This window comes from Prionailurus viverrinus, chromosome A2 (assembly GCF_022837055.1).
Source record: "Prionailurus viverrinus isolate Anna chromosome A2, UM_Priviv_1.0, whole genome shotgun sequence".
NCBI classification, from domain to species: Eukaryota; Metazoa; Chordata; class Mammalia; order Carnivora; family Felidae; genus Prionailurus; species Prionailurus viverrinus.
The window spans coordinates 54,501,908-54,520,018 of record NC_062562.1 but is presented as its reverse complement, the minus strand read 5'-3'; the positions used below and the strand labels follow the sequence as shown (position 1 = coordinate 54,520,018).

Sequence of the window (18,111 nt, the reverse complement as noted above, 5' to 3'; positions counted from 1 at the left end):
TGGTTTTAGACTTCCAACCTCCAAAACTGTGAGAGAATAAATTTCCGTTGTTCAGGTTATCAGGTTTGGCCTGGATGTTATAGCAGCCCCAAGAAACTAATACACTTGAGTATTATAATTGACAAGAAACTAGTTTGAATTAATACCAACTTAGGCTTAATAGTATATAAAACTCTGCTCCTATACAGCTCATCCTTCCTCGTTTATGTTGTTATCAGAAGTTACATCTTTATATGTGCATTGAGTGCCATTAACATAGATGTACAATTACTGTTTTGTGCATTTGTCTTTCAACTTATACAGGAAAAAAGAGGAATTATAAATCAAAATATAATACTGGTTTTATATTTACTTATATAAACACCTTTACTGGTGTTCTTTTTTTCTTTGTATGGCTTTAAGTTGCTGTCTTTCACTTCAGCCTGAAGAACTAGCATTTCTTGTAGGGTAGGTCTACTAGTGGTGAACTCCCTCAGCTTTTATCTATCTGGAAAGCCTTAATTTCTTCTTAATTTTTGAGGGATAGTTTTTTTCAATATAGAATTCTTGGTTGGCAGTTTTTCTTTCAGCTCTTTAAATATTCTATCCCAGTTCCTCCTGGCCTCCATGTTTTCTGAAAAGAAATTGCCCTTAACCTTATTAAAGATCCCATGTATATGATGAGTCTCTTTTCTCTTGCTGATTTCAAGATTCTCTCTTTGTCTTTTGGCAGTTTGATAATAATGTGTCTCAGTGTGACACTCTTTGAATTGTTCTCCTTGGAATTTGTTGAGTTTCTTGATTGTGTAGATTCATGTATTTCATCAAGTTTGTGGAACTTTCAGTCATTATTTCTTCTAATATTCTTTCTTCTCTTCTCTCTCCTGTCCTTCTGGAACTCCTGTTAGGGATATGTTGATATGTTTGATGATCTGCCATAGGTCTCTTAGGCTCTGTTAAATTTTCTTCATTCTTTTTAATTTGTGCTTCTCACACTGAATAAACCCAATTGATCTATCCTCAAGTTCACTGATTCTTCTGCTTCAATCTGCTGCTAAATCCAGCTAGTGACTTTTCGTTCCAGTTATTGTACTCTTCAGCTCCAGAATTTCCATTTGGTTACTACTTATGATTCCTATCTGTTTATCTCTTTTTCCCCCATTAATGGGAAACCCGTAAGAGGTTGAACCCCAGTGATAACCACTGAAAGTCTTCTCTCTGGGCACTACTGAAATTCCTACAGTAGCTGCCCACACCATGTTCCTATTTAGCTGAGACCAGTGCTTCTTGGAGTCACCTTAGTAGGAAATGAGCAGGGAAACATTGCCTGCTCTTCTAGACTGATCGTAAGGGAAGGCAGCCTGACAACATTAGAAATATCACTGGCTTCAGAATTCAGGTCCTGGTTCTGCCACTTCCTTGTGGTGTCACGTGGGGAAGATCATTTCTCTGGTCCTTGGATTTCTCATCTGTAGAGTGACCAACTTGTCCTGGTTTGCCTGGGACTTTCCTGGTTTTAGCACTGAAAGTCCCACGTCCCAGGAACCACCCCCCACCCGCACCCCCAGACACAGAGAGACCCTACTCATCTCTGAGATGGAGATAATACTACCTACCACAGGGTGGTTTGAGGAGTAGAAAGAAGATACAAGAAGGCACCTGGGGCATGGTTGGGTTCCATAGTCATTTAGTTGTTACTTATGCAAAGTGCAGGGAGGGTCTTTGAAGACTGGGAATGATGCACCAAATAGCTATCATTTTGACATGTAGACTTACTTTCCATCGAGCACCTGAAAGCAGAACCCGGAGAGTTTTCTGCTAGTTCTCCTTGACCATTTCTGCCAGCTATCCTTCTGGAAATATTGCCATGTGTCAGATCCCCACGTGCTGCAGAGGGAGAACCATCACCTGCCTCTTTAATGACACACCCAGCTTCTCCTTTCTGGCTCTGTTCAATGCTGAAGGCCAGGGCTGTGTTCACTACAACCTGAAGGCCCGGTGAGTTGGTTGGGGGAATCCTGGCCCCATAGAAGTATCTTTGATGGTGACAAAGGGAGGCACCATGGGAAAAGGAGGGCCCATCAATGTCCAGAGGTCTAGGAGGGCAGTGAGACAGGGTTAAAGTAGGGCCTGCAGGGTGTAGGTATTTTGATGCCTGACCTTTGCTTGCTGGATCCATGTCATAGCAAAAGAGAGGGGCAATTCCCAAAGTCCTACTCCTCACTTATACCCCCAGGGCACTAAGATCTTGATTGTTGACTTGGATGGAATTCCTAGAAGAATTACTTAGTAGAGAAAATTTTTTTATACCAGGAGTAAGTGAAGGAGAGGCCATGGGTACCACTTCCGTGGGGTCTTTTAAGAGAGGCACATATTCTTGTCAGCCAAAAGCTGATTTTATTTTGGCCTTTCATGAGGAACTGTTCTCAGAAGGAATGACTCTTGCATTATAGATGTTCCATTTCCCATTTTGTCACCTGTATGCTCCAGCTTTTGGGCAACAGGACACACATTCTATTTCTTCCCCTGTTGGATGTGGCCTGAACCTCCATCATCTCTCAGACCTGCCCTTTCTGACAGACATTCCAGTAGCATCAACAGGTGAAAGGGCCTAAGACCACATTAGGCAGAGGAAGTGAGGCTGCCTGCTGGACTTCATGGTTCCTTCAGCCCAAGACAGAGTCTCAGAGCCCTGCCTTCCTGTAGCCTATAGTGATGAGGGCTTCCTTCAGGGGCCTGGCATCAACTTCTCACCTCTGAATTTCTCCTAGTTGTCCATTTGTCTTGGTCTTGGATGAGGAAGGTGGGACCACCAATGACTACAAGGGCTACGTAGTCCACAAGTGGAGCTGGACTTCCAAGACAGAGACTTTGCTCTCCCTGGAATATCAGGTGGGCATGGACAGCACAAGTGGGGTGGCTTTGGCAGTCTTCCTCAGACTGCCCAGCATTAAGAGTCATAGGGCTACCTGTAAGACAGGTGCTTTTCCCTTAAGGAGCTTATGGTCTCATTCAGAGTTTCCCCAGTTGATGAACAGTGGTTGGGAGCTGGCTGAGGTAAACTTTTCACCAGTCTACAGTAACTGTTTGCTGCCATATTGACTTTCTTAGTAATATCCCTCCTTTTTTATTTTTATTATTTTTAATATTACTACATTTTGATGGTTAAATGCCCTTCACTTTATGAAATAACTGTTATAGTAGTTGCTGTCTTTATTTTTGATGCCTATACATGGCAATAAGAAAAGTTAGCAATTCTATGTTGGTCTTCTCAGCTTCTGTTTTTATAATGTTACTATGTCATGAAAGTCAAAGGTGGCTGACAAACACAAGCCCTTCTTTATTATTCATTTGATTACTCAGACAGCCACTCATCAAAGATTCATTAAATAATAAATTAGTGTGGAATTACTAAAACTAAATAATAATGATAAATCTAATTTATTAATAAAGCAACTAAATGTGCTTGTTACTTTATCTAGAGCAGACTTTCTCATCCTTGGCAGAACTGACATTTTGGGATAGATAAGTCTTTGTTATAACTATGCATTGTAGGATATTTATCAGCATTCCATCAGATGCCAGTACTACCCACTCCCCAAACTGTGACAACCAAAAATATCTCCACACATTGCCACATGTCCCCTGGAGGAGAAAGTTGTTATTGATCGAGAATCACTGATCTGGGGGTAGAAAGATCAGCAAAGCCCCCCAAGGAATCCCAGGAGAGTAATAAGAACACAGGATAGAGAAGAATAAGGGCTGTGAAAGAGAAGAAACAAGCTCATAGGGTTGGAATTCAGAGAAAGATCACAGAACATAGAATACACTCAAGGTGGCCTGATATTTAGAGCCTCAAGGTAAGGATTATGGACAGAAGTACTCTAGGAGTATGCAGTGGGGCTCAGACACCCTACCCCTAGTTGTCTGTCTTGTGCCCTTTCTGTTCATCCTCTAAATTGGCCACTGGATTCTCATCCTTGTATCCTAATTCCCATAGATCACACCTCTGCTCAGAAACATTCAATCTCTTAAATATATCTCATCTTTCCTATTAGGGAATAGGCCTGAAGTGTTCTCCCTCCTCTCTCTACCAATCTAAATTTCCCCTCCTTCACAGCCCTGCTCATACTTCCCCTCCATCATGGCACTGCAGCCCACATCCATTTGCTTCTTCTCATAGTACTCACAGTCTGGGTTAGTTATTTGATAATTAGTCATGCAGTGAAGAGGTCCTCAGCTCTGGTTGCTTATCAGAACCACCTATGGAACTTTAAAAAATGCAGATCCCCAGGCATAGCCTCAGAGAGATTCTGATTCAGGTGGTCTTTCAAGAATGCTAGATTTCTGTAGTTGTCACAAGTACTTCTGATGCTTGGCCAGGTCTGAGATTGTCAATCTAGGGGTATATTGAATTGTTGCCTTAATATTAAACTTTTTCCAGCTCTATGAAAAGTTTATAATCCATAAAGATTATAAATTGGTGGCAGACAGGCACCATGTTTTATGTATCAGTGTGACCAAGTGGACAGAGAGCTGGAATGAGAGTCTAAGAAGCCATGTGTAGTGCCAGCCTTGCCAACTCTGGCTGTGAAGCTTTGTGAAAATCACTCAGCTCCTGAGTATTGGTTGCCTCATCAATACAAAGTGCTTTTGTGAGAACTAAATAAAATAATGGCGAGGAAGTTGCTTTGACATCACTAAAGTGCTTTGGCAGTATAGTTCAGTTCATTGTTTTGTCCCCTGGAGCTGCATCTAGAAATGCATAACAAGGGCTAGTGCAGTCAGGAGTGGTCTGAAAGATGAGGTGTCCCTTGAATTGTAATGTGAACATGTGTGCATATGATTCATGTAGATAGAAGGAAGGGAGAGTATTCTGAGTAGAAGGAATAGCATCTGTAAAGACTTGGAGTTGGGACTCTGTATGGCATCACAGGTGCTTCTTGGGGCACCTGGGTGGCTCTGTCAGTTAAGCATCTGACTTCGGCTGAGGTCATGATCTTGCAGTTTGTGAGTTTGAGTCCCACGTCGGGCTCTGTGCTGACAGCTCAGAGCCTTGGAGCCTGTTTCAGATTCTGCGTCTCCCTCTCTCTCTGCCCCTCCCCCACTCATGTCCTGTCTGTCTGTCTGTCTCTCTTTCTCAAAAATAAACATTAAAATTTTTTTTTAATAAAATAAAAAGTTCACAAGTGCTTCTTGTAAAAGAAAGAGGGAGCAGGAGGTGTATCTTCTGTGGGGTGGAGGTAAGAGGTATTGTATGTTAGGCTGAGGAATTTGCTTATTGTCTTGCAGACTGCATTGGACAGTTTGTTTTCACCCAGATATTTACCATTTCCAGGGTTTTGCATTCCTCTGAAAATCCAAGTTTCCCCATAGTATAATTTCTCTTCAGCCTGAATAAGTTCCCTTAGTATTTATTGAAGTGTGCAGATCTGCTGGCAACAAATTCTATTTGCTTTAATGTGAAAAAATATCTTTATGAAAGGATATCTTTGCTGGGTGTGGAATTCTGGGTTAACAGAATTTTTTTTTCCTTTCAGCATTTTAAAGATGCTGTTACACTGTGTATATCCTCTAAAGTTTATGATGAGAAGTCTGTAGTTACTCAAATTGTCGCTCATTTTCTCTAGCTGCTTTCAAGATTTCTTCTTTAATTTGATTTTCTAAGTTTGACTATGATGTGTCCAGGTGTGGTTGCCTTTGTTCTGTTGGAGGTTTATTTGAATTTGTAAATTCATGTCTTTCACCCAATTTGGGAAATCTTCTGTCATTATTTTAGGGGAAAATGTGCTCAATCTCTCTCCTTTTCCCCCAGACTCTAATTATGTTTTTTTTAATAGCTTTTAATACTGTCTCAATATACTCCTTCTTTCTTCTTGTCCTATTTTCTTCTCTTCTCAGATTGAATAATTTCTATAGATCTATCTCCCAAGTTCATTGATTTTTATTCTGACATCTTCATTCTGCTATTATGCTAATCTAATCTTGTGAATTTTTTTATTTCAAATATGTATTTTCCAGTCTAGAATTTCCATTGAGGTTTTTTTTTTTATATTGTCTATTTCTGTGCTGAGATTTCCTATTTTTTCCATTATTACAAACATAATTTCCTTGGCTTCATTGAGTACAGTTAAATTAGCTGCCTTAAAGTTCTTGTCTAATAATTTCAACATCTGGGACATACCAGACAGGATTGGTTATCTGTTATTTTGAGAATAGCTCACACTTTACTAGTTCTTTACATGTTGAGTACTTTTGGATCACTGACATTGTGTACATTATCTGAGGATCTATGGATTGTGGAGTCTGAATTCTGATGTATTTCTCTGAAGAGTGTTAACAGTTTTGTTTTAGCAGGCAGTGAACTTGGTTAGACTCACGTCCCAAACTTTGTCTTACCACAGTGGGCAGGAGCTCACATCTCAGTTCAGCTTTTCTGATTCCCTAGCATTTAGCTGTCTTGAGTCTTCACTACTCATGCATGGTTCAGTGATTAGCCAGGGATATGGATGGTTTATTCATAGGATTTGGGCATCTATTTCTTTGGCACTGTCCCTTCTGGAATTTTTTCCTTACTTTTTTGTGATTATAATTTCCACAGGTTTAGTCCTTTGGTTCTCTGGGCCAGAAAGATGGTAGGTGTTTTGGCCATGACTGCAGTTTGCTTTCAGGCTAAAACTGTAGAGTGGAAATTCATCCCATGCTAGCCCTTTCTTTTAAGTTTTGATTCTTCAAAATTTGCCTGCTTTTGTTTATTCATCAGAGCCTTTGGGTCATTGGGGGTTTTTTTGTATTTTTTTTCAAGTTCTGTGGGAGGGTCAGCCTGTTAGGAGCTGACTCAGCTATACTGGAAGTATAGTATAACCAGCCGGTTAGTTTCTAAGTTGATGGCTGGCATGGTTTGTCCAGCATTTGTGTGGAAAGCTGACTAGTAAGGGAAAGATCAGTGGATGGGATAGTACAAAGACTGGTTATGGAGTTACCAGCCAGGTCTGACACGATGAAGGGCAGCAGCAATATATTTTAAAGGAGCCATTTCAATAGAAGGATTCAGTGACATTCAGGCACAGGCTATAGGGATAAATGAGAGGAAAGAGAAGTATAGATGACTCCACAGTGGAGTATGTGCTTGGGTGGAAACAGAAATTTCTGAAGGATCGGACATCAATATAGTTTTAGATGTGCTGATTTGGCTCAGTGCCTTTTGTGACCTAATCCTTGCTAAGGGTGAGAGATTAGAGAGGACAGATATATGTGATAGACTGGCTCATGAACTCCCAAGAAGATGAGCAGTGAATGAGCTTGTAGAGAAATCATCCAGGAAGCAGGGATAATAAATAACAGTTGTACTGTGCTAAGACTTGTGCATGTTTTACCCCAGGAAATCTGCTCAGTCCCCTAGGATAAAGCTTCTGTTACTGTCCCCAGGCTCGGAGAAGCCAACCAATTTACCTAAAATTGCTCCTCTGGTAAGTAGCTACACTGGGATTTGAACCCTGTCCAGCTGTAGCACTTAAGCTGTCAACCACAGCTCTCTACTACAGTCTCTATAAGGAGAACAGGAGAGGGTAGGGTTTTTTCTTAAGTGGAAGTGATCAACAAATTTGAAGATGTCAAAAGGCTTGGCAAGAAGACAGCCGTGGAGTAAATATTTTCTAGGTGCTGGAGAGTACTAGCATTCAGACTGCGGAGTATAAGGAAGGGATTCAGTGGTGAGGAAATTGAGTGTAGACCTTGGGGCCAACAAGTGGGATAGTAGAAGTAAATGGAAGAAGCAAAATGAAGAGTATTTGCTTAGTTCAGAGGAGTCCTTGGGTACATGTAGGTCAGGGACTTTGAAAATGGAAGAACACGTCACCACACAGGTACCTACCTACATAGGTAGGGCCACTGTGTATACATAACTCTCTGTACACATGAACCAGGGACCTCACACTGGAGTTGTGCTGACACATCCTGACAGTATCTGCTCTTGTGTGTGATGGGTCATTGTCACTTCCATAATCTTTATCTCATTTGAACCTAATATTAGCCTTTCACCTATTTCCTGTTGAGGAATTTGAGCTTCAGAGAAGGTCAGTAGTTTGCTAACAGAGGCAGAACTCAGACTTACTTCTAGAACACAAAATTCTCAGAAAGGAGTGAGTTGCTATAAAGGCAGCTCATCCTCTCCCTGTTCCTATCTGGGATTGCTACATAGAAAATCCCACCCTTTTGGAAGTGATTTTAAAAAGGGGCGGGGGTGGGTAGGTTCCTTTGGCTCCTCTTCAGGGGAAGAGTAGTGACATATGTGGTGATTGAGGGGAGAAGACTGAGTATGTGTGGCTCAGCCCCTGCTGGGTTCCCTTTTGTCATCTGCCCACCCACCTGTGGAGGGGTGCATTCTGATGCCTCCTGCCATGTTGTCAGCTTCCGGAGGCAGCTCTGCATGCTCTAGACCAAGGTTCATAGTCAGAATTGGTGCTTGGGTGGACATGTTGTCTGATTCAGATATAGTGTAGGCTTATGACCCAAGCTGCATTTCCACCCAACTCTACTAGAACCAAAGCTGATTCGCCTGTAGACTCCTATGTCTCTTTCACAGTTGGTTCCAAGCTTGGGCTGGAAAGTGAAGGGGCAGGGGTAGGAAGGCATCAGTTACTTTTTCTGCCAATCCCCCAAAGGAAGACTGACATTCTTTCTTCTCCATGAAAGCTAAATTCCAACATAAGAACTGGAAAGATCTTACAGCTATCTCAGTCCCAAGCCAGGAGGGATTTTATGCTTTGTGGAGAGTAAGGAGTGGGGTATGGATAATAGAAGCAGAGATCCACTAAGTATTGGTTTCTTCATCTTCAGGTGAATGAACAAATTAAGCTGACGGTTCTGAGCCAGGACTCCATCATAGTCACCTTCACCTCCCTAAATGAGACAATAACACTCTCTGTTTCAGCCAACAATTGTCCGCATGGAGTAGCACAGGATAAACGGGTAAGCCAAAGCAGACCAGGTCCCCAGGCCTGACCCCAGGGTATCTCAATGTGAATTGCCATCCCATATTTCAATGCCTATGCTCCTCCTCTTCCTCCACCCCTGCCCTAGGCAGGGCGCTACCTCTTTCTCTGACTAATGGACTCCTACTCATCATCATTCACTACCTGATGTTAGTACCATCTTCTCCGTGAAACTTCTACCTGTTAGAAGTCTTTCAATTGTGATTGTATCCAATGCAGATTGGCTTAAACATAAAGACAGACTGTATTGGCTCAGTAAACTGAAAAGTCTATCAGTAAGCAGCTTTAGGCACGGGTGAATCCAGGATCTCAAATGATTCCATCAGATCTTCCCATCTCTTGGCTCTGCTTTCCATTTTGTTGGTTTCGTTCTCAGAGAGTTTCTCTCCTTATGGTAACAAGATTGTCATGGGCATCTCTGGGCTTGGTATTCTATGAGCTTTGTTCTTCCTAGGAGAAAGAGGGCTTCTCTTTCCTAAGTGCTTCAGTAGAAGCACCAACATTGCTGCCTCTGCTTAAAATGGCCACCATGGCCAGGAGCGCATGTTGCTCTCGCAGGCTAGGCTCAAGTGTCATGTCCATCCTGAGAGCCAGGGCATGATCAGCCCCAGGTATACCACCTGCATGATGGATGAGGCAGGAACATCATGGCGCTGTTACCAGAAGAGAGAGAGATGATACTGGAATGAATTACTACCAAAGTGTGATGATGACCCTCTCCACCACCCCCTTTCCCATCCCAAGGAGAGTCTACCTCTCCCTCTGCTCGGCCCTCCCAGTCATGACTCATCTCTATTCTAGCACTCCTTTATTTGTAAGCCTATCTACTCTACCAGATTGGGAATTTCTTGTGGTTCCTACTGATGTCTGTTTCACCAGAGCCCCAGCACAAGGACTGCTTCAAATTAAGTACTTACTAAGTATTTGTTGGTGGGTGAGCAAACAGTGGAGACTAGAAGCTCACTTCTTCCATTTGCTGTGTCTTCATGGATCTTTATATGTACCTGGTCCCTAGTCAACATTGTGGAGCGAGATTGGAGAGGATAGAGAGGACACAGTCCCTGATCCCTGAGGGGTTTACAGTCTAGTAGGGAACAGTTGACATATACCTTGACACTGGGATAACCAAGGGCTCATTAATGGAGCAGACCACTTGCATTGCACAGAGCGCTTTGCTGGGATTCCACTGGGGAAGCCTCCTTGGAACAGTAGCAGGAGGACCACACCTCCCAGTTTCCCCAGGGCCAGTCTCAGTTTATACCTGCCAGCCCGGAGGAATTGTTAATAGCATCCCCTTTCACTCTCAATAGTGTCCAGGTTTGCATGATCAGTTATATGACCATCCAGAGGGCAGTTCACCCTCCCCGTGTTCCTCTCTGGAGCTGAGCAAGGCTCTTGTGCCGCAGGGGCATTTGCCACCAAGGCTCATAGACTCACAAAGCTGACAGAGCCCATGAGGAGAAGCCAGCCCAAAGTTCTCACTTTACATGCAGACATGGAGGCAGGCATTTGCTAGGGGCCCATGCTATTTGAATAAGGCACAGAACACCTGTGTTTTTCTTGGAAGAGAGCATTGCACCTGTTTTTCACTGCCTTTTCATTTCAGCAGGATTTCAACTTCATTAATTCATTAAGTAATTCAGTAAACATTTATTAGCACTTGCAGTGTGCCAAGTTGGCTGCAGGGATGTAGAAATGGAAGAAATCTCACTCCCTCTAGTCTCTAAGGTATCTTTGGTCTAATGGAAGGGGGCAAAAGCTTCAACAACCCGCTGTAATCCAGCCAGATTGGTGCAGTGTGCTAGGGAGGGGGCACTGTGGGAGTCACTGGGGTACCAGGAGAGAGTGTGTCACTTAAAGGGGCCTCATAGGAGCACCCAGGAAACTCAGATGCCTGTGACTTCAGGCTGTACTCATTACTTCAAAGAGCAAAAGAACCCCAGGGTTCTGACTCCATCTGGGCTAAGATGACGATCATGCTTATTGATGAGTCCACCCTGCCCATTTGGTTCCATGCTATTACTCTAAAAGTTGCTGTTATGTGACTAAGTACACATGATATATGAGGTCATATGTCATATTTCTTAAAAAGCTTTTTCAGCTGTGTAAAAAAAAAACGTGAGCTTACTTTTCTTACCAAAGGCAACGGGTATTAGAGAATTGTTCTTTCCCATAAAGTTGCAATAATGCTTCATTTTCCTGGCAACCTCTTGTCTGGCAATTGCTGCAGCCTGGATCATAGCTGAGAACCAGGATGTAAGCAATTAAAGAACCCCATGAATAGCCAAGCCAAGAGAGGTCACTCTATGTCCAAATACCAAACATGCCCTCTGGGACTAGGAAAGCCCCTTAGTAATTCAAGTCTTGTTTTGTCTTACCTAAACGCAATCTTAGAAGCTAGACCTAGAAATCCAGAAGTCCACGACAGAGTCCTGTCTAATATGGTAGCCACAAGCCACAGATGGTTACTGAGCACTTGCAATGTGACAAGCCCAGATGGAGATGGGCCATAAGTGAAAATGCATGCTGCATTTCAAAGACTTGGCATGGAAAGAAAATGTAAAAATTTCTCATGAATAGTTTGATTCTATGTTAAAACCATCATTTTTTGATATATTGGGTTAGATAAAATAGTTATTAGGATTAATTTCACCTTTAAGAGCTTTTTTATGTGGCTACAGGAATGTTTACAACCACATGTGTAGCTTGTATTTTATTTGTGCTGGACCATGTGGTCTAGAAGGTGGCCTCTTCATAAGGGAAGCTCACAGAGGCAGTTTGACAGTGTGGTAGAAACCTGGAAAGCTATTTAAAAGGACATCATAACTCAAAAAGCACAATTGTCTTGGGAACATTTAGCATAGGGATAAGCAGACCAATACATTAAAACAGCTTCTGAAAACAGTGCTGTGTTCTAGTCTATAGTCATTGATATTGACCAAGAAGACTGACTTGCCATAAAAGTGACAAGGTAATAACCCCTTCTGTTTGAGAACACAGATTTCTGACTAGACAAACTCCAATAAATGAGGAAATATCAACTTTATTGTAGGTAACACAATTCTCAAATGTTGACTTTAGCTGCCAAGTTAAGCATCTTGGAATATTTTTACATGAAATCCTAAGGTCCAGAAAATTGGTTCATCATAGATTCTTGGACCATCAGAGCCGCAAGGGGCCCCTGAGAATACTTGCTGATTGTGAAGGCTCGCCTAGGCTAGGAAGGGGCCATAGAGCCTTGGGCTAGTCCCTTCCCTTTCTGGGACTCAGTGTCCCCACCTTTATAGTGACATGTAAGGGCCTGCCTGGCTTCCACACACTCCCATCCTGGGACTTTTACAATCCATTCAACCTTTTGTAGGTCTGTGTGTTTGGGGCTAGTTATGACTCATCAGCAAAATCCATGGCAGTCTAGAAAAGCTTAGGGTGGGGATTAGGGTGGCCTCCTCCCACAAAGTTCCCGTCACTGAGAAGCTTGTTAAATGGCTTCCCCAGACACCCATCACCTTGGAAGGAGCCACCTATCAGAGTGACAGGCAGGATGGCAGTCCTAGCTTTTACAGCCCTGCAGCCAGGCTTCTCACTAAATATTTCTATCAAGGCAGCACTTTGGAAGTGAGGCAACACCTCAATTTAAATGTTTTATTAGCCCAGAGTGCCACCTCAAAACCTTATTGGAAGCAGGCTGAGTATAAATTACAAATAAATAAATAAAATTAGCCCAGAAGCAGCAGCTGGGGCCAACAACCAGAAGGATGGTTGAAGCTTTGCTATTAATTGGGGCATCCTTTACAGAAGTCCTGACTGCAGGGCAAAGAAGAATCTATAGACTGACTTCGTCACACTTCAGAAAATCTGTCCCCCATCCATCCCATTCTCTCTACTTGAGGCTTCAATTCCACTGAAGAAAATTTTTTCTGCAACTGCTCTGTATTAAGCAGGAGATATAGAAAGCAAAGATCCTGCCTTGGAGGGGCCAGTCACATTGAGAGATAAAGAAAGTACAAAATGGCCAGGCTCAGGGTGGAAAGGACAGCAATGGGCCCTTATGCTGGTTTAGCATGGAGAGCACTTCCCCTGGCTGAGGAAATCAACAAAGGCTTCCTGGAGAAAAGGTCAGACCCCGACTGTCATAAACTCCGAGATCTGAGCCTCATTCCACATGCCTCTGAAATGCTGTAGCAGAGGTAGAGGTTGAACGGTGGGGCAGCCCCAGCAAAGGCCTCGCTGTCCTACAGAGGGCCTCAGAGCCAGAATGGCCTTTCAGGGTAGTCCCGAACTGAGGCAAGAGGCCTGGGCCTTTGTGCCCTACAGGAACCAATCTACGTAAGCTTGATCACAGTTTCTCATCTGAGATGTCCTGGCAGCTGTAGGGGACAAAGGGACTCTGGGGAATGCATATAGAGGGGGACTGGCAGCAAGGACTCCAAAGAGGCCCTTGTCTATCTAGTTATTCATAATGCAACAAGCATTAATTGAGCACCTTCTGCATGACAGGCACTCAGACACCAAAGAGACCAAGATCCGGTCCCTGCCCTTGAAGAGCTTACAGTCCAGTGGGGGAGACAGACTCATATGCATCCAGTTACTTCATAAAGGGCTAACTTTTGACTTCAGGCTACATAGAGAGCAAGGAACAGTTTTGCTTCCTGGAGGGAAGCCCTCCCACAAGGGGACATTTGAGTCAGGTTGGGCTGATGTGCAGGAATTCCCTGAGTGCAGGGGGAGAGGGCTGTGTCCCAGGCAGAGGGGACAGCACATCCTCCAAGCTGGAGCAAGGCCTAGTTGTTGGTGGGCTGAGCCAATGGCTCCTGGGCTCCTGGCGGGGAGGCAACAATGCTCTCCCCCTTGGCCTCTCCCCAGCTGCTGACCCGCATGGACGACAAGATGTCTAAGATGAGCCGAGCCCTAGTGGGGATCAAGAAGCGGTTTCAAAAGACAGTGTCACAGTTTATGAATTCTGTCTTGTTGGCAGCAGGTAAGGAGCAGAAAAGTAGAGTGATGCCTGTCAGATAACTTCCTAAATCCTGAGTCACCTGCAAGGCATCTCTGAGGACAGCTTTTTACCACCTGGGGAGGTGGGTGGGCAGGGCGACCTCCTCATCAGTAGATTGGGTAACAAGGCTCAGGCTCCCGAAGCAAGGGTACTTGCTCAGGGCCGTGTCTCAAGTAGTGGTGGCCTTTGCCACCTTCAGTTTTCTGAGCATGGTCCCATGTGTCCTCAGTGTCTCCTGTAGTTGTCTTATTTTCCTGGACCTCCCATCATTGCTCTATAACTCTCTCTGTCCCCATCTGGTTCACCTTTCAGCTCTCCCATATTGCCCGTCATCCATTTGTAGACCCTGTTCCTCTCCTTGCGGACAATCTCAGTATAAGGGAAAAAAGCAGCCAGCTCACCAGTCTGTCCTTGTTAGGCTACAGGGTTCCCCCTGGGGCCAGCCTGGTGACCTCAAAACTTCTCCCACATCTAGACTTTCTTCCTGCTGTTGGGCCTGGGGACAGAGGAACAGTGATTTCCATTCCATGCCACCCTGGCTGGGCACCAGGGGGCTGTGTTCCAAGGAGTTTTTCCTCATCCCTAAAGACTCAGTTCAACTGTACTCCTCCTCCAGAAAGCCTTCCCTGGTTCCCTAAGCTGAATGAGTCATATGCTCCTTTGGGTTCCCACAGCATATGTAAAATGTGCTCTAATTATAAATCTTACTACCTAGCATTATGAATAGTTCTTTGTTTGTCCATCCCCCCTGTATCCCTGCTAGGAGTTCTCAGAGGCAGGGAACCCTGTTTTGGGTCATCTCTATATGTCTAGCATCCAATAAACATCTGGTAAGTGAATGAAGGAATGAAAGGTCCTGGGCCTCAGAAGTTTTCAAGTCTAGTAGGAGAAGCAAAACAAGAATACAAATAAACACAACAAAGAAAGTAGATGGAAACTACTTAAATCTGGAGATATAGGGAACAGCATTCTCAGGGAAGAGAACAGCATGGATGCATTGTATACCCAGCCTCTATGAGTGCTGTGGAGGACACAGAACTGAATGAAATGCAGGCTCCTTGGCAGAAGAGGGATCTCAGCTGGGTCTTGACAAATGAGTAGAAATAAGATTGATTTGTTCTTACATTTCAGCCAGTATTTACCAATCCACTAACTGTACTGGGGTGGAGTTCTATGCCAGACAGCAGAAGGGAGGTGACCTGGCTTGTGAGTGTGTGAGAGTGGAGGAGTGGAGAGGAAGATGAGCTGAAGGGCTGCTCATGTGCAGAGCCTCATAGCAGGGCGGGGAAGGCCGGGCCATGAGGGAGAGTGACAGCCATGTCTTCTGTTAACAGGCCTATTCACCATAGAATACCCAGTTAAGGAAGAGGCACAAAGCAATCGAACCAAGGTAAAATCGGGGTACCTATGTCGAGCGAGGCCCCAAGCCAAGTTTATACTCAGAAGTCCTTTTATTACGATCTCGGTCAGCCCGACCTGAATCCTCAGTTGGAGAGTCTTCGAGGGAAGAGCATGGGTCCATTTCCGTGAGCCCCACTCGGAGGAAGACCATCAAGACCCAAGCCAAAGCCATGATCACACCCAGGTAGGCTTGGGCCTTCATTGCTTCTGGCCTCCATGTGTCAGACATGGTGATGGGCGGTGGGCACACCATGAAGAACGAAACAGATGAGGCCCTTCCCTCTTGGAGCAGAAATTTTAGGGGTGTGAGAAGATAGACAATAAATACAAGAAGAGTTGAAGTCATTTTAGGTAGTGATATAGGCTAGGAAGAAAGTAAATCAGGGTCACCTTAAAGCAGAGATTGGCAACGTAGGGCCATTCACCAAATCTAGCCCCACCGCCTACCTTTTTATAAGTGAAGAAGAGTTTTTAGCTTTTTAGATGCTTAGGGGGGAAAGATCAAAAGAAGAGTATTTTATGACATGTGAAATGATATAAAGTTTAAATATCAGGGTCCATAAGTAAGGTTTTGTTGGAATAGCCACACCCACTCATTTACATATTGCCTGTAGTTACTTTCCCTAAGACAGAAATGTTGAGTAATTATGACTAAGACCATCTGGCCTGCAAAGACTAGAATATTTACTATCTGGCCCTTTATGGAAAATTTTGACTAATGCCAGGAGTGGAGAGTGACTGGGAAGTCTGGGTAAGGTGCTAAATTAGATAGTCAGTGAAGGCAGTTCTGAGGAGGTGATATTTAAATGGGGACCCACGATGGGCATTGAGGAGGGCACCTGTGGGGATGAGCACTGGGTGTTGTATATGAGCCATGAATCATGGGAATCCACTCCCGAAACCAAGAGCACACTGTATGCACTGCATGTTAGCTAACTTGACAAGAAATTTAGAAAAAAAAGACTAATTTTTACTATATTACCTTAAAGAAAATAAATGAGGAACCATGACGAGAAATAGGTAGGCACAGAGAAGGACAGGGAAGGGTTAGCAGGCAGAGGATAGAGCAAATATAGAGACCTGTGACAAGAACAAGTTAGGTATGTGCTAGGGAAAGTAAGAAGGCCAGTGAAGAGCATGTTGATAAAGAGGGGAGATGGCTGTAAATTGAGGACAGAGAGGTAGCCAAGAGCCACATCAGGTGACCTTGTTAGTGTTATAGGAAATCATTCCATAACTTTAAGACAGCAAGTGACACCATCAGATTTATGGGTTTTTAAACTTTAAAAAATAGATAAAATACATGTCTTTTCTATTTTTCTATTTTAATTTTATATACTATCAATTAATATATATTTTCTATATATATAAAAATGAACAAATCCTGAGTGTATATAGCTTAGTGCATATCACAAAGTGAACATACCCTATAATCAAATCAAGGAATAGAACATTACCAGCTCCTTAGAAATACCCTCTTGTCCCCTCCCACAGCTTCCTCCCCAAGGGGAAGAGTTCTAGCTTTGTAGATTAGTGTTTGTGTTCTTTTTAACTTTATTGAAATGGAACTACAGTATTCAGTATGTAACTGGCATCTAGCCTCTTTTGCTCAACATTATAATTATGAGTTGTGTGTAGCAGTGTTTTGCTCATTTTCATTGCTGTATGATAACCTATTTTTGAATACACTACAAATTATGCATTCTAATGTTAATGGATATCTGGGTTGCTTACAGTTTTGGTAATGGCAAACTGCACTAGTGTTAGCATGTGTCCTTAATTATTGTTGGTATATGCCTGGATGTGATATTGCTGTCCTAGGGTGGTAGGTACATGTCCCACTTCTTGTGGGACTGCCCATATTCTAGAGTGGTGGTATTGAGTGTCACTCCCACCAGTTCCAGTGGCTCCCCATCCTCACTAATGCTTGACATTGCCAGTCATTTTAATTACAATATGGATTTTCATTGTGTTTCCCTGGTGACTGTCGAGGTTGAGCACCGTTTTGATTGTGCATTGACCATTTTGTATATTCTCTTTTATAAGGTGCCTGTTTAGCTCCCTTGTCCGTTTTTGTACTAGTCATTCACCTTTTCTTGATTTATATTTTGGAGTTCTTTGTATGTTGTGGGTACAAGACTTTTGTCCATTATACACGTTGCAAACGATCTTACGTTTACTCTGGTAATGGTGTCTATTGAGGAACAGAAGTTGGAAAATTTTAATGTCCGATTTTCAATATTTTTCTTTATAATTAGCTTTTTATATCCTATTCAAGAACTTTCCTATTCAGAGAACATGACAGTATTCAACAAAGTAACTTTCCTAGTTAACTTTTTTGTTTTAACTTTTACATTACATCTGTCCTCCACTTGGAGATTTCTGTAGTGATGTGAAATAGGAGCCAACTTTTAATCTTTTCCATCTATATCTATATCTATATCTATATCTATATCTATATCTATATCTATATCTATATCTATCTATAGTTATCTATATCTGTCTTACTGATCCAGCATCCCCTTTTGAAAAGATTGTAACTTCCCTAAGCTTTTTGGTGCAAAGTTTGTCACAAATTAAGGGGCTCTATGTGTATAAATTAGAGGACGTTTTCTGGACTCCTTATTTTGTTTCCTCTTTTTCCAGTCTTTTACAAATATCAGGCTCTCCAATTAATTATTATAGCTTTATAACAAGCATTGATATACAGCAGAGTACGTACTAATACTTTGTTGTTCTAAA

General features: G+C 43.0%; 1 protein-coding gene across 1 annotated transcript in view; it reads left to right on the top strand.

The window, feature by feature from the left end:
• Positions 1 to 18,111, top strand: part of CA2H3orf20 (chromosome A2 C3orf20 homolog) — a 99,191-nt gene that overhangs the window by 38,572 nt on the left and 42,508 nt on the right. Inside the window, 6 exon segments of the mRNA XM_047849153.1 lie at positions 1,825 to 1,977; positions 2,751 to 2,871; positions 8,818 to 8,949; positions 13,836 to 13,950; positions 15,303 to 15,367; positions 15,369 to 15,553. Of these exon segments, the coding sequence (XP_047705109.1) occupies positions 1,825 to 1,977; positions 2,751 to 2,871; positions 8,818 to 8,949; positions 13,836 to 13,950; positions 15,303 to 15,367; positions 15,369 to 15,553 (771 nt within the window).